General features: G+C 39.0%; 1 protein-coding gene across 4 annotated transcripts; it reads left to right on the forward strand.

The window, feature by feature from the left end:
• Nucleotides 1-530: 530 nt before the first annotated feature.
• Nucleotides 531-25,018, forward strand: apold1a (apolipoprotein L domain containing 1a). Of its 4 annotated transcripts, none has more exons than XM_087831778.1 (31): nt 531-612; nt 2,396-2,448; nt 2,965-2,991; nt 3,136-3,204; nt 4,125-4,178; nt 4,321-4,401; nt 5,202-5,306; nt 5,440-5,505; nt 7,197-7,256; nt 7,412-7,483; nt 7,632-7,697; nt 7,907-7,975; nt 8,137-8,196; nt 11,637-11,705; nt 12,187-12,252; nt 12,402-12,473; nt 13,419-13,484; nt 13,948-14,001; nt 14,097-14,168; nt 14,263-14,334; nt 14,728-14,784; nt 15,275-15,346; nt 15,428-15,496; nt 15,628-15,699; nt 15,899-15,961; nt 16,134-16,196; nt 16,889-16,963; nt 17,047-17,086; nt 17,174-17,225; nt 17,438-17,852; nt 18,572-25,018. In XM_087831778.1, the coding sequence occupies exons 2-31, from the start codon at nt 2,401-2,403 to the stop codon at nt 20,195-20,197; spliced, it is 3,852 nt and encodes a 1,283-aa protein (XP_087687904.1). In that variant the 5' UTR covers nt 531-612; nt 2,396-2,400; the 3' UTR covers nt 20,198-25,018. The 4 variants fall into 4 exon arrangements, with proteins under 4 accessions (XP_087687904.1, XP_087687905.1, XP_087687902.1 ...); XM_087831779.1 differs by lacking the exon at nt 531-612 and adding an exon at nt 1,049-1,225; XM_087831776.1 differs by lacking the exon at nt 531-612 and having other exon boundaries at nt 2,242-2,448.
• Nucleotides 25,019-26,784: the final 1,766 nt, after the last annotated feature.

A 26,784-nucleotide genomic window follows, 5' to 3' on the forward strand; every position in this document is an offset into this window, starting at 1 on the left:
TGTGAAATACAGTAACCTGTTTAATGAAAAAAGTAAACAAGACAAAGAATTAGATTTTTTTTGCTTTGTTCTGTTTTGTGCTCAGCAGTAGGCATATATGTTTTTACATGATATCCGTCTTTATTCTTTTTTGATAAACAAAAGAATAATAATCTAATCTTTACATAAAATAAAGTAAATGGGGCTTCTACAGTGGGGCAATCCAGAAAAGGTATGCTCTACAAGGTGTGTTTTATTTGTCTAATCCACTGTATTAGTCTGCCAGTAGTTGCCTGTAGGTGCTACATCTCACTGGAAAATGAAAATGAAGCAGCTAGATCTTTTTCATATTGTTTTTCATTCTGGTAAGGATAAGTAAAGTTCATTTCAGTTCAGAATTGTACTTAAAATTACAAAAACAAAATAAAACCGCTGCGTTCCACTCGAAGATGTGATTTCGCAGCTTTTTGCGGAACTCCTGAACGCACCAGTGTGCAGATGTGCGGATTTGGAGAAGTTTTAAAAACTCCTGAGAATGCCCTGACCGTGAAGGAGTCGTCGGTTCGCTCCGCACTGATTTTGTTTATTACAAATTAGATGTCCACGAGTGTCTGCGGCGTCTTCAAACCTCCGGTAGGTGAAACTGCTCAGTGAGACATCGACGGGACTTTCTGTCTGTGTACAAGCTTCTTGTTTATCATTTACAGTTAAATATACGCACAGTGGAAGCTAACCTGCGTTATTTTTCGTTTCCAGTGTTGACATTGTAGTTGGTCAGGTCCTGTAAGCTTACGGTTTATTATTGACTCAAATCCATTTCTTCAGTTTTGAGAAGCACTGCGAGTATATATTGCATGGCTGTATTTGTAATTGGTAGCGTGAAAACAATTCAGTCAGAATACTTGTGATTAATTCCTTAATCGCAACGCCTGGAGCAAATTAAAACTAAACAGTAACAGCAAATGTTTGTGAGTCAACCCTCGAAAAGTTCAACTTAAAAGCTGCAATAGGAAATGGGGAGCGGGCGTTCAATGAACCGTTAATTTTTTTCCAGATCCGTATTTTAGTTTCAACCCTTTTAGAGTAGCTTTGCGTGATTCACAGTTTAACCTTACTTTACTTTAGCCTTGGTGCTGCAGACCCTCAGTTCATCCTGTATCTGAAACGAGCTCTTTCAGCTCCTCTCCTTTTGAGCTTTCTTTCTTCTGATTGGCTGCCCTTCATGGTCATAAGGTTTGAACAGCAGGTGGGTGGCTTCTGTTCACACAGCCAGAGCTAACATATTATATTACATATAACATATTATTTTTTAAAAACACTATCTAATATTGAGCACTGAGAACAGTCTTAAGCCTGAGCTTTTGATTCAGAGGATTCTACATATGCTGACCTCATCATTTGAAATAAATATGCTTAATAGAAGCATGCAACACTGTAACAGTATGTACATATGGCTGAAAATATTACTTTTCGTGTTTATTTAAAATTTATATATAGCTGAAATCAACAAGCACCATTTATATGTATGTATGTGTGTGTGTGTGTGTGTGTGTGTATATATATATATATATATATATATATATATATATATATAGATATAGATATAGATATATAAGACGTGCTGTGGAAGAGAGACAGAGATTAATAACAGATATGATTCAATGCAGAGAGGTCTATTAACACATAGTGAGTGAGAAAGGTGACTGGAAAGGAAAAACTCAATGCATCATGGGAATCCCCCGGCAGCCAACGTCTATTGTAGCATAACTAAGGGAGGATTCAGGATCACCTGGTCCAGCCCTAACTATATGCTTTAGCAAAAAGGAAAGTTTTAAGCCTAATCTTGAAAGTAGAGATAGTGTCTGTCTCCCAAATCCAAGCTGGAAGCTGGTTCCACAGAAGAGGGGCCTGAAAACTGAAGGCTCTGCCTCCCATTCAACTTTTAAATACTCTAGGAACAACAAGTAGTTCTGCAGAGTGAGAGCGAAGTGCTTTAATAGGGTGATATGGTACTACAAGGTCATTAAGATAAGATGGGGCCTGATTATTTAAGACCTTGTATGTGAGGAGCAGGATTTTGAATTCAATTCTGGATTTAACATGGAGCCAATGAAGGGAAGCCAAAACAGGAGAAATATGCTCTCTTTCTAGTCCCTGTCAGTACTCTTGCTGCAGCATTTTGGATTAACTGAAGGCTTTTCAGTGAGTTTTTAGGACATCCTGATAATAATGAATTACAGTCGTCCGGCCTGGAAGTAATAAATGCATGAACTAGTGAATGCAATGAACTGTGGACAAGTCGATATTTGCTGTGCTGAATGGTGGAAGGTGGTCTCTTACTGCTGCTGCTCCCGTTGGCATACAAATGGCGATGCTGCCATCACAAAGAAGTTAAACCCTTTATCTCTCTCTGCAGGCAGGATGGAGGCGTGTATGATGAAACCAGAAGTCAAGAAGAAGCCAAAGTCGGTGAGAACATTTACAGTTAACACAGAACAAACACAAGCAATGCACAACCCCAACACATCACCCATACGGTGCTGTAAATGTATATACAGCCTGCAGTGCAGATGTTTTAAGTGTTGAAGTAAATTGAGAGTACTTGCACAAATGAGTCAGTGTACAAGCTGCATTTTCCACTGAACAAGTTTTCCTGTAGAATTTTTCAAGTACTTTGCAGGAACGATGCTGGATGAGTTATTTTGTCTGTGTTTTCAGGTCATCTTAGTGTGTACTGTGTCTTCTAATCCTGGACTGACTTCATCACAAAAAGCTGCACAATATCTTGTTCTTGTTATGGCTGCAAATTGTTATCTATGTATGCTGTATGTCTGAGCTGCTGCAGAGAATATTAGAGACTAATCAGACATCTTGTTAATATTTGCCTAATAGGTTACAAGCTAAACCTTTAAACGCCCAAAGCCCAAACATTACTTAGCATAGCTAACAGCTTCTCTTTTTTTTCTCTCTCTTCTCCATTTATAGCCCAAACCTCCTCCAAAGCCCACAGAGGTAGAGTGATAAACACATAAATAAATAATTAAGCTGGTGTTTAAAATAATCACATTTGGTTGTTTGCCAAAGTGTATGTGTGGTGGGATAAGGATATTTTAAAGTATGTCATATGCTGTAAATATATTATAAACATATTTTCAGATAAAAAGAAATGAACCACAGAGACCTGAGAAACCCCCTCCTGCTGTTCCTCAGAGACCGACAGATTCTGTAAGTCCTGCGTGTGCACAGAAAATAAAAGATTTCAAATGTATTGACATCAAATGGTTAATGATAATAATACATGCTGACTTATTTGATTTTCCATTGAAATGATGAAGCTAACAGGAGCTGAACTGTTCAAAAACGGCTTCTTCCCGTATGGACGTTAGGTGTGAGATTATTTTTGAATGGGGTGACCTCTGAGTACAAAAGAAATATCTGCTTTATTATTTTGGTCATTTATTAAAAGCCAATAAAGCTTCTTCTGTAATAAAATAAAAATTTGTCACCTGTATCAATTGGACTTTTACTAACTGATCATTTGATCACATCTGATTAGTTTTAGTCATTTTTAAGATCTTAAATTTTATTATATTTTTTTCCTTTGTGTTAATTTTTTTTGTGTACATTGTTAATTTTTACCTTATATCGTTTTACTTTATGGGCCATTCTTATTTATTTAAACTATTATGTTATTTTTTTGTTTTTTGGGAAATCTTATCTTATTCAGCCTAAACATTTTTCTGAAGCTGTTTTCACACATGCCTGCCAGCCTTGAACACAAGTGATGTGAGAACAGTCAGATCGTTCATCAGCTGGTCTGTAACCTGCCAGCGCTCGAGCACAGTCTTTGTGATGTCACCGATTTGTACCAGTGTGAGATTAGAACAAATAAGTGTCAGGTGACTTCACAGGTAGTGAGTGTCTGCCTGTGAAAAGCATGCAGAGCATTTCCAGTAATCAAATTTACTCCTGCTTTGCCATGAACGTAAGAAACATGAACTTTGAATAATGTTCTGACAGGATTCTCTACAGTTTTGTGTGAAAGTGGCTCTTCAGTCTAAAAAACTGTGTGGTTTCTAAAAATCTGTTTTAAATTGTTCTACTGTACTCATTTATTTCAAAGCAGATTTGTATTTTCTCCACAGGAACTAAGTCACACACAATACAGACTGAAAAAAGTCACAGCAGCATACAATGGGGTGTGTACACATTGTGTTGCTTCTCCACTACTGCTGTTTACCACTTACATCATTACAGCTTTCCTTCATTTTCCTACTTCAGATATCTCGCTCATTTGTGTGACCTTTAAAAACAAGTTTACAACTTTTTTTTCTTTATCAGAACGATGGAAATGTGAAGCAACAACAGACAAAAGATAAACCACCTGAGACGCCTGTGGTCCCACCCAGACCCACAGAGAAGGTACATCACATATCAGGCCCTTGTACAGCAAAATTTTGTATTTTGGTCTCGACAACCCAAAATGTGATGTCCACATATGTGGATGCCAGGTCCTAGGAGGTTAATGCAGTCACCATGTGCAGGGATCCAGCTGTGAGCACAGAAGCCCCACCCACCTGATTTTCAAACTTTGTTTTTACAAGGGTCAGCCAATCAGAAGCCAAGTCTATTTGTAAGCAAAACGACAGGTGTTGATAAAACTGCTGTACAGCTGACAGACAGCAGCAGTACCCGGTGAATGTGATACCTTCTGATATACTGATAAAGCTTGTCTTCTCTTTCATTTGAAACTATCTGAATTTTGTCTCTAGCACAAACTATAATGGAGTTGCCGCTGGCCCAGTGGTAATAACAGGGTTAAGAGAGCTGTGCATAAACTTCAATGAAATGAAGCAATGTTGTAAAGACGAGTGGGCTAAAAATGACTCCACAGTGATGAAAGAGGCTGATTAAGTCATACAGACAATGATTACTTCAAGTTGTTGCTGCTAAAAGTCATTCTACAAGCTATTAAGTTACGGGGTCTACTTTGTTTACTGCCTACTAAGTTTTCACATGACGTCACTTCATTTGTAACTTTGTTGAGACCTGCATTTGCCTGTTACAACACTTTGTTTTGGTTAATGAGCAACTTGTTTCATATGTAACAAAATCGTAGATGTTGGCGCCCGTGCTTTAGGGTATAGCCACATTTGTTTTTGTGGGGGTTTTTTGCGTCTTGTTTTTTGTTTATCAATCACATTGTTGGCTCTTTTTTTCAGGCCAGCAGAAAGCAGAGTCCAGATTCTAGCGAAGAGGAAGTGGCCTCAGAAAACCAACAATCTGTAGAGAAAATCAAGCAAGAAAAAAACGCAGAACCCAAACAGGTACAAACTGATAAAAGAATATTAAAAGTAAAGTTCTGCTTTTCCATTTAAAACACACACATTATATGATTAGTGTGTAGACTTAATGTTGGATAAATTTTTTTTGACTCTTTTTTCTTGTGTTTGTTCTCAGGTCAGTAAAGCCGACAGTGATGCTAAAGATGGAGAAGAAGAGGCGAAAACATCAGAGACGTCCCATGTAAGTTTTGTTGCAGTGGCATTAACATTGGGGAAAAACTCCACGGGAGGAAAGAGGCAAAGATGCCATCATTTAAACACAAAGCTCTAATTCTGTGTATGTATTTAGATCCTGTTCATAAGCCGTACAGCAGCTGTCTGGAGTAACTTTGAATTAATTTTGCTGCTGTGTTTATGCCAAAAGAAAAACAAACAAACATTCCTTTGCAGGGAAAGAGAGGTTTCTTCTCTGGTATCCTTAAAAACAAACAAAAAAAATCACCAAATGAGATGTCAGCACAAGTGAGTGTGCACTGTTTCTTAAATAATAAAATAATGTAAAATGTAGAAATAATAATGTTCTTCTGCTTCCCTGGCCACTGTGTCTGTGGGGATGGTGTTTGCTCTGTGTTCTAGCATCCTGATGATACCAGGTTTGTGCTCCAGTGGATGATGAGAGTCATCACTACTGATAGAAATCTCACAGTCTAAGAGGATAACCTGCCACTTTTCATATCCTCCCTGGTGAATTTGAAGTGTTGGTCCACCGAGTTAATGCGATCTGTGAATTGTGGTACATCCTGAGATTTGATTTTCACCCAGACAATCAAATCTCAGGATCAGGAGGGGTATAGGGCTCACACAAATGCACTGTTTATTAAGACGCAAGCTATAAAATTCCAGGATCTGGTGAAGTTTAAAACAGTGCAAATAATATATAAAGCAAGGAAAGGGGATGCTCCCAATCAAAATAAGTAAATGGTTCTTAGAGAGAGAAGGGAGGTATAATTTTAGAGGGAAGTGGAATTTAAAAATACAAAGGGTAAGAACAACTTGGACAACAAGGATGTCTATTTCAATAGCGGGAGTTAAATTCTGGAATGAGTTAAAAGAAGAAATGAAGGTCAGTAGTGATATAAACCAGTAAAATAAAACTCAAAAAATAAATTTTAAATAAGTATAAGAATGAAGAAAATGCAATTAACCCAAGACAGCAGCAAAGTGATGTTTATTTTCCTTTGCAAAATAGTAAATCTAAACATAGTTTTAGTCGAATGTGAGAAAAGCTGAAACCATTGTATACGTTATTGTTGTTTAAATTTAGATGATGAGGAAATGATTAAGATGTAAACCTAAGGGGGTCGGGCTAAATAAATATATACTTCTGTCTACTCCTTTTCAAACAACTGCATGGAATGATATTATGAAATGTTGGTGAATGTATATGTTTGAAATAAAAATGAACTGAACTGAACTGAACAGGTGTCATCCACATACCTAAACCAATGACTTGGTGGTGTTCCAGGGTAGGATAACAAAGCCCTCTTTTCCATTTTTTCCATGTACAAGTTGGACACAATGGGTGAAACTGGGGAACCAATGGCACACCCATTTTTCTGTCTGTAGTACTGACCCTTGTATGTGAAATAGGTGGAGTGAAGACACAGTTCCAAAAGCAAACACATTTGGTCGGTCCTGAGAGTGGTCCTGTTGCTCAGGTTGGGGTCCTGTAATCTCCTATGAACCACCTCCAACGTTTTAGTGACTGGAACCCCAGATGGGGAAACAGGCAGTTAGCTGAGACTGAAGAAGTCATTTGGATAAGTGGCGAAATGTTTCTCCCACTGAAAATACTGAGTCCAGAATCAACTTTTTGGATAATATTAGTGTTATTATCTTTTTTTAAAATCTGAAATCATTTTGATGTTTCAGGAGAATCTGAGTTCTCACAGTGACCTTTCTGCCAGCAGCGACAGCCTGTCTGAAAACAAGGTGAGGCCCTGTAGCTGCTGTAGTGGCAGCAGAGATAATGTTATCTGGAATTACAGTGTACACATACAGCTCAGTGGTATATTTACCTGCAAAATTAGTTGTCTGACTTTGGGTAGAATAACCGAGCATGAGCATGCTGTTCGTGTCTGTTTCAGGAAAAAAAACAATGGTACAGCGGGATGTTAAAGAAGAGGTGGAAACCAACACAAAGTCTTCAAACTGATCAGGTAGAATCATCAAAAATACACATAAAACATACCAGATTATATGCACATGTATTGCGTAACTAGTCACACAATAGACATAAGGTTGCATGATTAGGTTACTGCTTCCATCACCTGATAATCAAATTGCACGCTCTTATTTTTTGGGCAGGACAATAAAACAGACAGTAATTCTGAAGACCTAGAAGAAGAGGAGAAAACATCAGAGATGCCTCATGTAAGTTTTCTTATCTTTAGCAAATGAGGAAATTCTCTGCACAAGAAGATAGAGGCCGAGGGAGGGAGTTAGATAAGCTGCCATGGAGTCGTTTTTGTTCGGAAGCTCTAATTTTGTACATGCGTTTAGATCATCAATATCAATTCTCTTGTGTTTGTGGAAAGATGGAAATGTGTGGTCATCATCATGTTTTATCTAATCTATCTTAGGAAAAGGGAGGCTACTTGTTTGGTTTCCTTAAAAAGCCAAAAAAACCAGCCGCTGAGACGCCAACGCAGGTGAGCTTGCAACAGAACTGTTCAAAATAATAATTTAAATTGTTAAAATAATGGTTTAACTTTTAGGAAAACTTATTTGCGTTAGAAATACGTGGACAGAAATATTCATTTTAGTTTATCGGTATATTTTTTTTCCCTCTCAAATGACTTTGGTGTTTCAGGAGAATCTGAGTGCCCACAGTGAGCTTTCGTCCAGCAGCGACAGCCTGTCTGAAAACAAGGTGAGGTCCAGCAGCTGCTGTAGTGGCAGCAGAGATAACGTCACGTGGAATTTTAATGTACACACAGAGATCTGTGATAAATGAGCACGAGCATACTGTTCCTGTTTGTCTCAGGAAAAAAAACTATGGTACGCTGAGATGTTAAAGAAGTTGCCGAAACAAGCCAAAGCTGAAAGTAATCAGGTAGAAAATCTGATAAAACATTCCCTGACTCCCATGATGTTTTTCATAGCTACTCAAACAAAAGAATTTAATATTATCTTGATGTAATTCCAATTAATTGTTCTGATGTCACCAAGAAAAGATTATTTTTTTATTTTATTTTGAGTTGAATCATTTGCAGAAATCCCAAAATCCTGGAGAAGGGATGCCTGGGCAGGGGATGTGTAAACTGCTGAAATTATTAAATGACAGGCTCTCAATAACTAGTGTGCATTTGGGGAGGCCACCCAGATACATTTGCAGACTTATTTTGATCTATTTCTAGTCTGTATTAGAAAATAAAAAGTGCGAAACAGTCGTCCGTCTAATTTTAAAAGTTCAGTCACTACTTACTTTTCCAACCTAGCCCATCTCTTATGTTCCACACTAGTTTCTACTGTGGCAGCGCAAATATCATTCAGCTTCTTCTCCATAGAGGATCTCATTCCACCATTAAATAGACTCCAGTTCGACCATCTTGGACACGCAGCATGTCCTCATACTGCTCTGGATGTCCGCTGAGAGCTGCAGCACCCATGCAGTCAAGTTGGTGAAGTCAGAGTTCACCCACGTGACATGAGACTCACAGGCGAGGCAGCTGAATTACATCATTCGGCTACATCGTGAAATACACAACAGTTAAAATGTTTGCAGAGGAGAAACTTAAAAATGGCTTTTTAAAAATGTATTTCAGAGTCAGTCTTTTGCAGCACTCAAATCCATTGAGAAATGCAGAAATAATGTTTTTGCACCTTTGGTACATGCACACGCACAAACATCTTAAATCTTACATCTGTCGGAAAAACATGAACTACTGCAAATATTGGTTTATGCTGAAGGAAACTCAGGTAGGGTTCATGTGGTGGTCAGTAAAATACTAAAGGGTGTAAAGTGGAGAACATGGGGGGGAAATGGAGTTTATAGTGTATGTGTTAAGATAAGTTAAAAGAGTAAACAGCACAGTGAGGATAATGGAGGCAAAAGTGACAACGAAAAATAGTTTTTATCAAACGTTGGAGGACTTTGTGTTATTATAATATTCATATCTGAAGCCAGAAATCTGAGGGTGATTGAACCAGACACTGCTAACTGACTGATGAAAACGCCAGTTGGTGGTGAAAACCTTTTTCTACTGTGTATAGGAGAAAGGAGGTGGAGCGTAACAGACAGCTACAAGCTACAGCTGCCAAGGTTGGCACCAACCTGTAATCAAAGCAAACACACCCAATAATGCAAACTAGAAGCTTAAGTCATTTTTAAACAAGAGGATTATGAAAGATTTCACACCAGGACTGCTGAGGAGCTCATCCTGTGGTCACACTCAACCATCTTGGACAACAGTAGTCTTTTTTTCTGCTCTGGACAACCGCTGCAAGGTGGAGGGTCACTCTAATCACCTCAAGGACCAGCACCAGCTGTGATCCAAGATGATGGAGCTGGGGTTTGTTAGGATGATAAAAATTCACAGGCCAGCAGGAGGTTATATTCAGGGCTGCACATAAGTGGTCCGCAGGTGCGCATTCGCTGGCAAAATAAAAGACGCGCACCAGATAAGAAGTTGCAACGCGTGTTTGCGTACATAAGATTTTCTGGAGGAGGACAGACATTTGTTTAGAACTCTTAAAGATGTCGAAGAAGCTCCTTTAAGCAGTTACTTTGGTGTTCCTCCACCTCCAAAGAAATGTCAGAAGGAGTCCGAACCGCAAAAGAAGTGCGTATTCTCGGAAAAGTGGTTGCAGGAGGTGAGCTGGCTTCAAACAAATGATGAACGCACAGAGATGTGGTGCAAAATATGCCGTGAAAATCCCACTCTAGCGGACAAAAACAGGGCCTTTTGCATTTGTATGCAAACGCATGTTAAAACGTCTTATCTGGTCTTTTATTTTGACAGCGAATGCGCACCTGCAGACCACTTATGTGCACCCGTGGTTATATTGGAGTAGCAAATAAAGGTTTTACAGAAGAAAAGTTTATGAATGTTAGTGATTCTTTAAAGATGCTCCCCACATTTAGAATATAAACTGGTTGAAAACAATGTAAATTAAAGTGAAGTTTATATTTATTACTAAAGAATATAAATTCAGGTACTAGTGTTGTTCACTGGTTGAGCAGGTGCCTATATGCCTGATGGCTGAAATGCAGTGACCTGGGCTCGAGTCCCCTTCCCTGGCTCTCTCTCTCCCTGTCAAAAAAGGCAAAAAGCCCCCAAATAAATATTTAAAAAGAGTATAAATGCAGTGCACAGGAGTAAAAAATTGGATTGTGAGAGTGTGCTTCAAGGTAAATTAAAGGATTAGAGAGCAAGCAAAGTGAAGGTAATGGTGGGAAGGTGATAAATGAAAACAATCACTATCTAAACGTCAACACTTTGAAAGGGAGGTGTTTTCTTAAGTTGCAGTGCATTTCACCTCTCAGGTCTACTATAGATAGGCCTTAGAGTTTAAGAATTGGTGCCCTGCATTACAGATATGCTGTTGGCTAAACGTACCAGAGAAAGCAAAACAGAAATGACAAAGACGTGTTTATTATATTCAGGGACAAGCAGAACTTGACATAGGCAGACTAAAAAAAAAAACAATTTTTCTCTTATTTTGCATATTCAGTCATAGGGAATGATACTTTCCTGGTTATACGTATGCATATTTTGGAAGATTTTCTTTTTGTTTTGTCACTGTGGTGGTATTGCCTAAATACTCTACAACTTCCAGAAGTGCTTTGCTTTGGTCTTTAAGTTCTGATGAATGCACACATTGGTTAAGCATCACGTCATGTCATCATGTCATGTCAGACACTCCCTTCTGTCTGTCCTCTTCTGCTCATCTAATTTACAGTCGTAGGGGGCTGAAGCCTACCCTGGTTGTCACAGGGCGAAAGGAAGGGTAAGCCATAGACAAATCAAGTCTGTCACCAAGCCAACACACAGAGTTGATGATTTGGTCTTACTCTTATACGTATTTTTGATTAACCTAAAACCATGAATGTCTTTGGAAGCCACACAGCCTAAATCTGAACCCAGGATCTTTGTTTTGAGGGGGTGCTAACCACCACCCATGAGCATGCTAGCTTCCCAATAAACTGTCTTTAATACAAAAATCATATAAGAAATTCATTTAAAAACTGAATAAAGGCGTTGTTGGATGAGATGGTAAAGACATTAAACACTTAATTGTACCTGCTAAAATGTTCCACCTTCCTATCTATAAGATCTGAGCTCATCCTGTTTATTTTGTCTTTATCAGGAGAAGGGCCTGTTCAGTGGACTCCTCAAAAAGATGCCTAAAGCATCAGCAGGAAGAACTGATTCACTGGTAAATGACAGTTTGTGGATGTGGAGAAAGTCTGTCAAGTGAAATAAAAATAAAATTAAAAAACACCATCTTTATACTAATGGACCACTACCCACGATAATTTTTAATCCTACAACTGTTTATAACTTGCATAGTTCACATTTCTGTATAACTGTATATCTCAGATTTCTGTATAGTTTTTTATTTCATATTTATATCCTGTTCATAGCCTGTACATAGCTTGTACTCACTACAGCCTGTACATACTTATAGTTGTAGAATATTCATAACATACTTCATACCGTGTACATTATAATATACCATAATAGACCCATTTCTGTAATATACTTACATATCTATATTATTGCTAATATATATTGTAATATATCTATATCACGGCTAAAGCACTTCTGGATGGATGCAAACTGCATTTCGTTGCCCTGTACCTGTGCATGTGCAATGACAATAAAGTTGAATTCTATTCTATTCTATTCTGTTTCAGGACAGAGAAGCTCAGAAAGAGCTGTTGGCCAGCAGTGATGACTTGTCTGACAATAACATCACCAAGGTCAGCGATTTAAAAAAAAAAACCCAACTTCTATGGCAAATCTCTTCATCTGCAACTTTTACTGAAACCAGTAACGAACCAGGTCTTATAATCAAACACCAAGCTACAGAGGAGACGTTGGTTTTTATTGTTCTTTTCTTTTAATTCAGGAGTTGGAGGTAAATACTGAGGCTCAGTTATCTGCCAGCTGTGAGAATGTGAACGACACAACCGTCACAAAGGTACTCTTCTCCTTTAAAAAACAAAAAAACCCTTCTTCTCCTTTAAAAAACAAAACAAAAATCAACAGTAGCTGCTTTTGTCATGTGAACATGAACTGAAACCTGGCCACACACATTAGATCTGATGCCGTGAGTGCAATGAGTCATTTACTGTTTTCAAATATGTGTCATGAAATATTGATACTTATATAATAATCTACATAATTAAAACCTCTGAGGATGTGCCAAAATCTTTATTACAAGTAAAATCTTACAAAGAAAAGAATCTAAAGTACTTACAGTTGAAGTAGTAATTAAGCAGAAAATGGTCCCTTTTATTTTATTGTGTTTTTTAATACATTTAGTACTCTACATGTGTATAACTGAGTCCTAAATACTGTATTTACATATAATTCTTTGGTTTGTTTTACAATTTTTGCAAGAATTCTTTGGACACATCACATCTCGTCTTCACAACTGCACATTGAATTGAAATAAAAATCGATTTGACATGTTGACGTTCTCGTGGATCCACATTAGTCCACTTCTAAGCAGCCAGTTTCTCAAACTCTCCACCTCCCTGCTTGTAGTATACGCTTATGTGAAACTTAACTCAAGGAGTAAAATATTCGGGTGAAGACATTTTGCACACACTGTGTGAATGGTGCTTTTTTATTTTTTATTTTACTAACTTAAGTGTGTTTTTAAGAAAATTAAGCAATAACTTTAGATGTCAAATAAATGTAAGGGAGTAGAAGTATAAGAGGAAATTAAAATACTAAGCAAGTACACTTCAGTGAGGGTTAAACTTCAGTACAGTACTAGAATAAATCACACTGACATTGAGGCTTACTGATATCGAAAGTCGGCGTGTTGTCAAGTTCCTGTTTTATTTCCCCAGAGACAGTTTTTGCTACTGAATGTTTTAATGAATTTTAAAAAGTAACTTAAATGTGTTTGTTTTAGCAGAAAAAAGGAGGCCTGGCTAAAATTTTAAAAAGATCCGGCAGCATTGACAACCTGTTGGATGAGGTCAGTGTCAGCCCTGCGCAGAGCGATTACATGTTCAGCTTTTACGTTCAGTGTTTATGCTAAATCAGTAATATTCCTCTTTCACACACGGCATCCCGTGTAATCTTGAAACTGTGTATAAAAGCAGACCTCACACTGAGTTGCTTCATTCTTGTCTTGTTTTTTTATTTGTTTGTCAGATCGTTTCCTTTGTGGGATTTCATGTCGTCACAGTTTAACCACTTCCACATCAACATTTTAACTTTGCCTTGGTGCTTGAGTTACCCTTCGTTTTTGTTTTCTCTCTTCTGGATTTCTCAGTTCAACACACTGTTTTATCTCCAATCAACGATATTGATCCTAATAAAAAAAAAAAAGAAAAAAGAAGAAGTCATTGTTAGCCATGTTACTTTTCAGACAGACCTTGTGAAACTGATGTAGTCTGTACTGTCTGTTAGCAAGATTGTTAATTGTCTGATTTCAGGGGGAAAAACATTTCAGTGAGATGTTCAAGAGAGCTCCAAAACCAGCAGATGAGGTGCAATGTTGACCTTTAAATAACTATAATACACTCTAAGATATTCAGTTGTACTTGTGTTGGTCTTTTTTATGCTTTATGTTGTGTTTGTTCAGGAAACAAACGCAGATGAAGAACAGAAATTATCAACCAGCGATGAAAACCTGTCAGAAGCAAACACAGCAACGGTACAGATGTGGACCAGAACATCTGGACAGTCACAGTCATGATCTGTTTCATCCTCATTTATGTCTTTGTTTATTTACTGTTCATATATTTCAGGAAAAAACAGGAGGATTGGCAGGACTCTTCAAAAAGTCTCCCAAACCAGCTCCACGCTCTGTCGCTACTCAGGTGCCAAATACATTTGGATTTTTCATGTATTTTTATGCTTTTCAGAGTTAGATGTAGTATATTATCAGAAGATTACTCTTTGAGGCCAAAACTGTGCTTCTTCCTTCACATTTGTCACTACTTCTTACTTCAAAACAAGAATCAAAATGTCATTTATATTTATTTCATTTCTGAAAATATTCCACAGCAGCTCAAACAAGGATGCAAATAATGAAAAATGTAAACAAACACACAAACAAAAGCAGATGTCACACAGCTAATAAAATCTTATTGTCATGTCATCCCACTCAACCAGACCAACGTTTTGAAAGCACCATCAATCAAAAGACTGTTTTCATCATTTAATACAATAATTTGGACTTTTCCCCTGAATTCACTGCATTTCTTTTCCAGGATCCCCTCTCGAGGCAGCTGTCAGCCAGCTGTGACAGCCTCACAGATGCAGGAAAGGTGAGATTACTACTGAAACAACTGTCGGGATAATCAGGTCGGGAAGTTATCCTTTCTCAGTGTTGTGGAGTTCTACTTGTGGAAATGCATTGTCTGGTTTAGGCTATTTGTGCTGCTGCATGTAAGATGCAGCACACAGAAATAATATTCACTAGTGTTGAATAAACCGGCACATCAGGACAAATCCTAATCATGCAGACTTTGTACAAGGGAGCTAGCAAGGAAAAGACTCAACTCACATGGGTAATACCTGAAAATAAGTTTGTCACTACACTGCATGTGTGAAGAGGCTGTAAAGTCTTTAAATACAACACATTAAGAATGCTCTGTATTAATAATGTGATGCCAGCAAATCTAAATATAAGTTTAGATGAGAGTCTTTGCATCAGAAGTTTTAAACATTATAGTGTAATCTTTACATTTTTGTCCCTGTTTGGTGCACAAAATAAGTGCTAATAGTTTATATAAGACTGTATTGGTCTTTTTAAAGGAGGCGGCTTTGGCAAACAGTCAGCTGTCTGCCAGTAATGACAATCTTTTAGAAGCTTCAAGCACCCCAAAGGTCAGACTTTTGATTTTAACACTGTTTCTGAGGTTTAGCAAATAAATAAATAAATGCCTCGTGGTTTTATTTTGTTAACAGGAGAAAAAAGTCGTGTTCTCTGGGATCACTGGGATGTTCAGAAGGACGCCTAAAACTGAGGAGGAACAGGTAGAAATGACATCAATCACATAAAAATCCCAACTTTTTATGCTTTTTAAGCTAATAATTTGGGCAAGTAATATTTTAGGAAATTTAGCTGATCTCTCTTGAAAATAAGTTATTTCTGTTGTCTGCTGCAGGAAGATGAGGACATGGAGGCTCCAGCAGGAGGCGGGCTTAGACGCAAGAGGACCATCAAAAAGAAAAGACGAGTAAGAGCGCAGACGAGGAGGAATAAGCATGATCAGTGCGACGTATGCTTTTTACTTCCAGTGTCAGCTGCTGTAGTCGGGGTTCATCAACAATAATTGCTGCATATCCAGACGTTTTCTTACATCATTTGAGTTCTCAGTTTTGATGTCAAAGCTCCACTTAAATGAATAAAACATTACTCTTGTTTATTCCTTTCAGGTTGTGTCATTCCGAGTTAAGAAAACTCTTCCTAAAATTCCCAAACTTGGCCTGGCTTCTCAGGTACCTGCATCTGTCTGTTGTTTTTTTGTTTTGTTTTTTTACCTTATTTTTCCACCAGATTTTCCAAAGTTATATTTATTAATAATTTACTTGCAGTCAGTCTGTAACATTTAAAGTTCTTCAGTGTAGATTATTGTGGTCTATGACAATCATCATCATTTTTCCTCCACAGACTTCAGATGAAATGCCTTGCATTGAGGAAACTCTTGAGTTGCAGGAGATGAGCCCAGCACAGGTCAGCATGATGGCATTACAGATTTTAAGTTAAAATATTCATTGTGGTTCATGAATGAAATGTTTAAAATTCTCCACTTGTTGTTCATATTGTTTAATTTAACCTCCAACCAGAACTATGATTTTCAACTGTCTTTAATTTTGATTTTTCTAAATTTTCACACAAGAAATGTTTGTATAGGATAACCTCTGACTTTTGATTCAGACCTGTCACGTATGTGTTATTATATGTATATCGTAATTTACAATGTGTACACCACCGCAGTGGATTTTAAGCAGAATGTAATATGTGGCTGGAGTTCAGATTATCAGCTTTAATTCACAGGGTTTAACAAAAGTGTTGCATTAACTCACTGAGACTGAGGGGGAAAAAAATTAGGAGTGACCGAATCAACAATCTGGTGGATTCGACTACAATGATCAGCTCAGCAACACCACTGAAGAAAACTGAAGTGCATAATGACAGAATATTTTTCTTGGTTTTAAAAAACCCAATATCATAGCATCGAGCCAAGTTGAGAACACTATCAAAGGAAGTAGACACATCACTTTCAAATCAAGAGACGCCTTCGTGAATTCAGTTCAGTTTTATTTATATACCGCCAGTGCACAACAAAAGCGTCTCAAGGCACTTAAATTGACAGGAAACTCGCAACAGTGCAATTAACAGCTGTTTTATTATTTGTTTTCCAGGAGAGCACAGTGGAGGTTCAGCCGGTGGAGATGGCTGCTTATCCGACTGAAGAAAACCCAGTCGAACCTGAGCCGGTGAGCCTCAGAGTTTGTGAGTGTTAGTCATTTATGGTATTTGACAGATGAGTTGTCTCTTCATTCAAGCTCCTTGTTTTCAGGAAGAGGATGAGCTCTTGGAGTGGTGGAACACAGTCAAAGGTTAGTGTGGTTCCAACATTTAGGAGAACTATTATTTATTTTTTATGTTTTCTGTCTACTCGTTGTATTATTTCTGCTGTTTGCCAGGTTGGAAGGAGTGGAATGAGACTTCTGATTTCCAGGCAGAGGATGAGGAAATGTGAATAAAGTTTCTGTTTTTTAATAACTTTACCTTCATGTTTCCAGTAAACATAATATTTTTGCATTTGTTTTTAGGGTATAATTCTTTTTTGATTTGTTGACAACTTTAAGGCTTGAATTTAGCAGTAAATCGAGTATTAATAATAATAATTACAACTTTATTTGTCAGATTGACGAGCATAATGTTTCTGTTTGTGTCTGTTTCTGCAGGGCGATGGAGCAGGCAGCTGACCGCGTCTACATGGCAGCCCGTCTTTTTGTGCGTCTTTTCAACCAGCGCGGGGCGTCCTTACAGCATCGCATCCTGGAGCTTTTGGCTATGGCGGACGCCGCGGATGAGTTCCATAAGAAGACGGTGTCGGCCGCTGTGGGCGGAGGCGTGGCCAGCGTCGCGGGTAGCGTCACCACAATCACAGGCCTCATTCTGGCGCCTTTCACTTTTGGCGCCTCTATTATTGTGACAGCAGTGGGGATCGGTGTGGCGACGGCAGGCAGCATCACGTCAGCGACGGCTAAAATCACAGATACGGTCCACTCCAGCATGGACCGTAAGAAGATGGAGAAAATGATCCAGGGCTACCAGGAGGAGATCAAAGTTATCAGAGAGTGCATGGAGTTTGTGCAGGTGAGGGGATTTTTTCTAAAAGGTTAAGAACAAAGTATTTGAAGCACACTCTCTGAGATCAGAATACATTCCTGAGTCTACTAAAATATGATGGATTTTTTTTGTTTTGTTTTGAAATGCAAAGAAACATGTTGCCTGCCCAAGCTGAAATCTCTTAAGCTTTGCAGTAGTATCACAGATCCCACAGCAGGTGGCATCATACAGCTCCAAGCTGTGTTGACTTGCTGACTGTGCATGGGTATGCGCTGCTCTGGTCAAGTGCTTATATGGCAGTTTACTGTGACACAATACTGCATTACAGTACTGCAACAATGACTGCAGTGTTTTAAATTCCTAGGACTGTAAATCCAGAGTTTTGTATCCCTGAATTTAGACACTCTGAGATGTAATCTAGCCTAGATTCAGTCAGTTAAGTCCATGTTTAACTGATTGTGTATGGTTGGTACTTTATACCCCTTGGCTGTAAAAGGCTGATGGAGTATTGTCGTCACTCCGCTGGTTGGGCAGGAGGGCGGGCAGTGCGGACACCCAACTTTGACACTTAACTTTGGTGAACTCGACCTTTTAAGAAGAAAATAATAATTCTTTTAATAAATGTTAAAAAATGATATCTCAATAATATGTTATCAACAGGTTTGACTTTAAACTCAAATTTACTGTGGGAAATCCTGCAAAGGCAAAAATATCCATCTCTTTATTGTCTCTCTTTTCTGCTGTAGATTGGTCTTGACACCCTGCAGGAGTGGGATTTTGAAAAATACGCTCAAAGTGCTGCCAAAAAAGCTATGAACCACAACATTAAACACGTGATGAAAGAGGGAGGCCGCGCGGGAAAAGCCCTGATGATCAACACCAACCAGGTCGTCAGCACCGTGCAGGTTTTAGGTAGGGCAGGCGGCATAGCCAAGGCCGCTCAGGCCATCAGCGTCACCACAGGCGTCATGTCGGCACTCTTTTTGGCTTTGGATGTTTTCTTCCTCGCTAAAGACTCTCATGAGCTTCGCAAGGGTGCCAAAACCAAATTTGCCACTAAGATCAGAGAGGTATGTAAGGACCTTCAAGATGGTCTCCTGGAGCTCAACAGGGTGAAGACGCAGCTGCAGAAGACAATGGACGGCATTGAGGTGGAGGAGTTTGAGGAGGTTGAGGAGGTGGAAGTAGAGGTTGAGGACGACTTGGTGTCTGATCCAAAGAAGCTGGCTGAGCTGGAGCAGGAGTTGGACCTCCTGGAGGAGAAAGTGGACAAGAAGGTCGTAGAGGTTGAGAAGAAGGGTAAAGAAATGGAGAAGGAAAATTCAAAAATTAAAAAGGTGAAGAAAGAGGAGAAGAGCATAAAAGAAAAAGATGAGAAGGAGAAAAAGGAGAAGAGCTTGAAAGGAAAAGATAAAGAAAAGGAGAAAAAACAGAAGGAGGACAGTAACGACAAAGACAAAGAAAAGATGCCCGATGAGGAAAAAGAGGAGAAAAACAAAGCAAGTTGCAAAACTGCCAAAGAAGAAGTCCTGAAACAACAGTCTCAGAAAGAAAGCAAACAAGACAAAAACACCAAAAACAGAATAACAGCTGGAAATGACAACTGTAAGGGTAAGGTCAGCAAAATAAACGATGATATTGGTACAAATAAAACAACAGAGAAAGAGAAACACAAAACTAGAATAGAGCAGGAGGAAGTGAAGAGCAGATCAGAGGGCAGCAAAAATGAGCGAGCGAAACCTGAGAGAGGAAGTGAAAGGAGAAGAAGCAGCAGGGACGATGAAGGAGAAATGAAGCCACCTGAAAGTACATCTGTAAATAAAGAGAAAACAGGGGACAGCAGTCAGAGGAGACATAGCAGCAGGAGTGAGAAAGGGGTAGAAAGAGGAGGTGAACATTTAAATACAGGAACTGGCGAAGAAAGGCAAAGCAGGAAAGGGAGCGAGGAGGATAGAGGAGTGAAGGACTGGAAAGCTGAAATGGCAAAAAATAGAGAAGAAAAGAGACAAGGTCAGGAGACTGAGAACAGGAAGGAGTCGCACCAGGATCACGAAATATCATCAACGAAGAGGAGAGGGTCAGAAAGAGAGTTAGGAGGCAGCAGAGAGTATTCAAAGAGGAGCCACCACAAGAGGGAGCACAGGGAGAGGGGAGATGAGAAGCATGGGAGCAGGGTGGAGAGTGCAAGGAGGCAGTTTGAGAGGGCAGGAGGTGAGGGAGGTGACACAAAGGCAAAAAGAAAAGACGATGGAGAGAGTCCGAGGAGTAACAGAGAGAGGAGAGGAAGTGAAAGAGGGAGAGAGCATGAACACAGCCAACCAGGACAACGAGCTCGTGCCAAAGCTCTCCTGCGAGACGGACTGGACATTTAATTCTAACATCAACCGCCTTACCAACAAAAACATACAGTGTGTTACTTCAACAAGAAAATCCACTGCATCTACGGTTTCTCACAGTACTGCAGTAAACCAGTGATAGCTGTGTGTACATGGAGGCGTACGTTACAAACAGGAGCAGCAGAAGGCTAACTGAACTCCTTTAAATGACGCAGATACAAGGATGAAACAGTAGCACTACTGGGGTGGGGGTGGCCTGATGACCTGAGCTTCAAGTTGAAAGTCAGGACAGCTTGAAAAAGAAGCTGATTTTTGTCATCTGACAATAAGACAGTGATGTAGGAACGCCAGCAGCAGTGTTGTGAACTGTCCAGAGATGCATTAGAATATCGTCTTGAAATTTTTTAGCATATTTGGTTTTTGAATTTTGACTCCCAGAACGTCTTGATTACACCTCTTACAAATGTGACGGGTGTCTTCATGGGATTTGTGTGATCCACAGATGATAACTCTAATGACTTTGATGCCTTCAGCACGACTGTTGGGCCAAAGGTAAAACTTTATTGTATCAGAGGAAAATTTACCTTCTGCTACTGTGCAGTGCTAAAAATAACTCGACATACAACCTATAAATACCCCAATAAAACATGGCAAATGCAAAAACAATAAATAAATAAATAAAATCAACACTAACATCACTTCACATGGATTTAAATCAATTATGACACCTGAGAATACAAGTAAATCTGCTAAATTAGAATTAGAAGTTATCATTAGACAGTTATCAGTAAAAATAATAATAACCAACCGCTGCTAAGCCTTTGGCATACTGACACACTACATAATACAGTGACGATTAGCGTGCTAATGTTTGCAATAGGTTCAAACTCTGAATTTAGTCTCTCTGTTTCACTCATTTGCTTCTCCCTTTGAGTGGGAAAATGTAAGGGGGTCTATCTGCAAACAATGTGAGACACGACACTAAGACTTCATATGAATCATTGCATTTAGAGGGGCAGATGTTTTAAGGTCCTGCCACACAGTCAACCTGCAGAATGACTCTTGCAAAAGCTTTCAGTGCGTTGTGGCATGATTAGCAGAAAGTAGTCTACAGGCCATCGGCACTTTCTAGTGGACTAACTAATGCACTAAAATGGATAATAGTAAAAATAAGTAAGGGGAGGTTAATACATTTAAGATGTGGCTGAAGTCACTCTGTAACATTTCTGCAGCTGAATAATAAGCATGTGAATGGCTGGATTTGGTGAGTCGGGATGATTTGCAGCCCATGCTATACCTACCCGTTTTATTTTCCACAGCTTCAGAGACACTACATTTAGATGTTTTATGTATGTTTTGCAATTGCAGTATTTGTATGTGATGGGTTTGTAGCTTAAACCTATTCGCTGGAACGTTCAAGACAATTTAACTACACAGGAAAGCAAGACACGAGTAGGGATGGGTATTGATAAGATTTTCACGATTCCGATTCCATTTTCGATTCTGTTTAACGTTTCGATCCTTTATCGATTCTCTTATCGATTCTTTTTTAAAAAGGAGAACACTAAGGTCGATTAGCTTAGAACTTTGTTTTATATCTTCTCTTTAAACAAGATAGAAATTTAGAAGTAACATGGCCTTACAAACCCAACAGTGAGATCTTAAGAGATCCAGCCTACGGCTCTTCAACGGGGTGTCACAGGGTGCCCAGGAAAAAACATTGTAAATGTAAAATAATAAAATAAATATTCTTCTGTAGCAATTACACAAGAATATCCAGCAATGTCTCTGCCTACAATTAAACACATTCACTTACTGAAAATCTGGGGCATCTGCTGTGGCAAATGGGTGCAAGCCTTTGACCACAAACTTAGTCACTGCTCTGTGACATTCGTCTGTCCTGGCCTGAAAGAAGACGCTACCGGTAGACTGCAGCGAGAACTGCCAGCATCTGAGCCAGACTCTGTCTGTCTCATCATGGTCACCTGAATGCACAGTAATGGCAGGTTTTGTAATAAGGCAGATCGCGCAAACATAATATGCACTGTTAGTTGATTATTTACCTGCCGCATTAACGGGAGAGGACGTGCAAACGTTACCGCTGCTGCTGGGTTGAGATTCACGAGTCCGGAGCGGAATTAAAAACACAACATTCATTTAAGGTTATCGCGTGTTTTGTGAGCAAATGCTTTTGCATATTCGTAGTGTTTCCTCCCTTAAATGAAATATCTACTTTGCAAGTATTGCAAGTTGCCCTGTTGTCATCCGTTCTTGTAAAGTATAACCAAACTTTTGAGCGTTTAAGCCGCTTAGGCGCCGTGTTTCCTGCCAGGTAAATGACGCTCCGCAACGTGGTGACGTCATTCGGGGCGACTGGAATCGATAAGGGAATCGTTTGCAAAAATGGCAAACAATTCCAAGGAATTGAAACAGTGGGAACCGGTTCTCAACAAGAACCGGTTTTCGATACCCATCCCTAGACACGAGTAGGCAAAGTGGACAAACGCCGTTCCTTCGCTTGACCCCAGTTGCTCTCGTCCGCTCCCCCCATAACACTGCTCTTTATTGAGGTTACATGAGTATGCATAGGTTCATTAACATATGACGTATGCATACAAACAAAGAGTACCTTGTCTGTGCGTTGTGTGTGTGTGTGTGTGTGTGTGGTCAGAATGTGACCCCATAAACGACTTCCCTAAACCTGCTGGTCTGGGAGTCCAGCAGTTCATCTAAACAAAAGGCACTTAGACTAAAACAGATATAGATGTGTTTATCCTACCATGAAACAATAAGAAGGTGACCTCTTAATGACCTCTCCCATGCTCCCAGGATGTGGGTGTGAATGCCAGAACAGTCTGGAAGGCACACAGTCTTTGCAGACTACTAAGGATCAGGCCCCTATCAATATGACATCGATTATAAACTCTAAGCATATACGAGTAAATATTTCTAAGCGTAAATGACAATCAACCATATAAACCTGATAGTATGTAATTGCAGCATTTGTTTAGGCAGATTTAGGTGGGTTAGGTTTAGATGCTCCCTCCTTCTTCTGTTGAACACAACCAACCAAAGTCGGTGATTAAACACAAGATAAATGACAAAAAAACAGTCATGATTATTACTGACTAACATCATATAACCTTTTTTATATTTATTTAAAATATGTTACACAGTGTCTGTGTTTTTTTTATTGGTGTATGAAAGTAAAACTTGTATGACTTGTATGTTTTAACAAGGTTTTCTTACAGAAATGCTCCAAATTGTTTTTTTATATGACAAAAAAAGCCAGTTTGACTTTGAGTCATTAAATTACAAAAGTAAAACACACCCTGGAACTGCGCCAGGCTGATAGAATAATCATGTGATACCTGTTCGTGTTCTTAAAGCTCACCTGTTACAGAGATTTTTCAAACAGAGCACTTTAACCAGGTGTCGTTTCCTCCATGCACATGCTCTCAGGTTTAATGCTGCTACATTTTAGTGATGGTACTTTGTTTCTGTGTGTGTGCTTTCATCACTAGTGTCTCAGTCTGTGTACAGTCATTGTATGTGTTTTTACATGGGTCTTTTCTACTCCTCTGGGCTTTTCGTGAGTAAACAAAGAGAGAAAATGTCTGTTTTGTGTCCTTTCTGCTACACCTAATAACCTTGAAGCAGATGTCATGGATCTCACTTCCATAGTTAAAGTCCAAGCGTTTCTAAGCTCACCGATAAGCTCTCATGGTGTATACCATAGCTACAGTGTTGATCAGATGGTTCAAAATAAAGTGATCGAAGCCGTTGCAGTTTACCAAAACCAAATTAAGAGATACTCTGTCGTCTTTAAAAGCTACATTTCCATTTATACAAAGCAGTCTTGTTACCGCCAAAAGCACTCTACATTTCCATACAAATTTTACACACTCTTTCATACCTGAACAATTTAATGTTTAGACTGGAGGAACTGGGACCTATTGGGGGTGTTTAAAATGCCATCATATAACATCACCACTTTTAATAGATTGCATTATTTATGTTATAAACAGATCACAGTGGTTTGCACATTTGCCTAACAAAGAAAAGAGCCTTGGCTCGGCTCTGGGAGGAGATACAAATGCTTTTGGGGATGTGTCAGGAAGGACATCTGATGTTGAAACAAGAAAAGAAAAACCTGCCAAATCAATCTATCCCCTAAAAATGTTGTGAGTTGAATGTGATGGGTTAATTAAAAATGATTTGTTAGTTAACTGTTAAATTATATATAGTTTAAATTAACTATCTGTTCACCAGCCTTTAACAAAGTGTCACGCTTCTGGGTCTTTGTGACCCAGCATTTTAAGTCTCTTGTGTTTTGGTATTTTATATTATGGTTTATGTTCTGAGTCCTTTGTTGGGCTGTTTTTATTATTTTAGTTATTATTCTTACTCTAGGTTCAGTTATGGCTGTTAAGGTTTTAGTTCTTGGTTTTGTTATGGCGTCCCTGTGTTCCGTGTCTACTCTGTGCCGTTCTGTCCCACGCTTCAGGCCTCTGTTCTGTCTCCCCAGTCTCTGTTAAGTTTACGTGTCTAGAGTTCAATCGGTGCGTTTCATGTTTTACTTTGAAGGTCCGTGTCTCACTTCAGTGTTTCTAGTTTTCTTTCCCTTGTCTCGTCCGGCCTAATTACTCCCAGCTGTGCTCTCCTTCTGTGTCGCATTCCCCTCGTTATTCCTCGGTGTATTTAAGCCCCGTGTTTCTCTTTGCCAATGTCGCGATCTCCTCATCCATGGCTGTGTGTTTCCTTGTGTGCCTCTCCTTGTGTTTAGTTTATACTTTCCCAGTTTCGTTTTGTACTGTTTTCCACTTGTGTCAGCAATAAAGCTGCCTTTTGAGTTCACTTTCTCACCTCTGTGTCGTGTGCAATTGGGTCCTTTCCCGCCATGCACAGCTGCATTATGACATAAAACCATAAATTAAACATAAGGGAAAAGTGTTTACAAAGCACAATACTTATCACATGGTTACAAACCATGTGATAAGTTCTTTTTGTAAAGATGAGCTTGCATTAACACCATAATGATTTCAGCTATTTTCTGCGGCACATTAAAAGCAACTCAGTGTTCAAGCTGCTTGTGTCACTGTAGACCAGCTGAGTCCTTGAGAGGTCAAGTTAATAAGTAGAAGGCTACATATGAAGAGGGTAAAACTTTTTACTATCTTGTAAATTGTGTGTTTACCAAAGGAGAAACCAGTATGTTCTTATCTCAGTATTTTATTTTATTATCTCAAAGGATTTGGGATCCTTTCAGGGTTATTTTTTTTTAATGTGGTGTGCTGCTCTACAATGAAACAGAAGGTGTTACAGCAATTCCTGCTTCCTCTCTGGGAGGAACTGATTATTTTAATCGATTAAATGTCAAGTAGGTAGGAAGGCTATATTTAGTCATATGGAAAAGCACCAGTGTGTTTACTGAAGACAGCAGCAGCCTAACTCAAAATAGGTCTGATTGCAGAAAAACTTGTCAAACGTGATGAAGAAAAGGGAACAGTGTGAAATTTTTCCTCAATGACTAAAGGTTCTTACGCTTCATACCTCGTGTTATTACACATAACAAGTGATCATTATCTCAAAATGAGGAAGAGTTTCAACATCATGACAAATGGAAAGAGTTTATGACAAAACAGTAAACAATGTGCCTCTTGTTTCTCTTCTGCTAGTGTTGCATAACATACAGTGTGTGTGTGTTAATTTTTTCTTTAGCCTCGACAAGATCAACATGTTGATAATAGTGTGACTAAAGTGGATGTAGTATGGGATCTCCTTCCTTTCTATTTCTATTGTGGAATAAAAGTTGGGGGCGTTTTATATATATATATATATATATATATATATATATATATATCAGCCACTTTGTAAGGTACATCTTAGGCTGTGGGGTTTAAATGATGCCCTGTTAGTACTAAGGGGCCAAGAAAATATCCCCTACACCATCACACCTTGCTTACCAGCCCGAGCCATTGATACAAGGCAGAATGGATCTGGGCTTTCATGATGTTTGTGTCAAATTCTAACCCTACCATCTGAGGGTCACACCGGAAATCAAGATTCATTGACCAGGGACCTTTTTTTCCAGCCTTTTGTCATCGAATTCTGGTAAAACTGTGCAAATTGTTGCCTCAGTTTCCTGTTCTTAGCTCAAAGGATTAGCACCTGGTGCGATCTTCGGCTGCTGCACGCCATCTGCTTAAAGGAGTGACATGTGCAATCACAAAAATGTTCTGCAGAGCTTGGTTATATCAAGTGTTTATTTGAGTTACTGTTACCTTCCTACCTTCTCAACTTAAAGCCATCTGTCCATTTTCCTCCAACTTTTGGCATCAATAAGGTTGTTTTTTTTACCGAGAGACCTGCTGCTCATTGGAGATGTTTTCTTTTTTAGACTGTTCTCTGTAGACTTTAAGCCATGGTTGACTGAGAAAATCCCAGCAGATCAGCAAGCAATAGGGTTAGGTTTATGTTATGTTTAAGGGTTAAAGGAGTTAATTAAAAACAAAAAAAGCTCATAAAAGAGGTAGTTTTTGGTTTATGTTAAACTTTTATTACTTACATACTCTTTTTACATTGTGGGCCACAGACAGCCCACTTTGATCCAAAACCCCCCC

This window comes from Neolamprologus brichardi, chromosome 18, assembly GCF_056152115.1.
Source record: "Neolamprologus brichardi isolate AB-2024 chromosome 18, ASM5615211v1, whole genome shotgun sequence".
Classification (NCBI taxonomy): Eukaryota; Metazoa; Chordata; class Actinopteri; order Cichliformes; family Cichlidae; genus Neolamprologus; species Neolamprologus brichardi.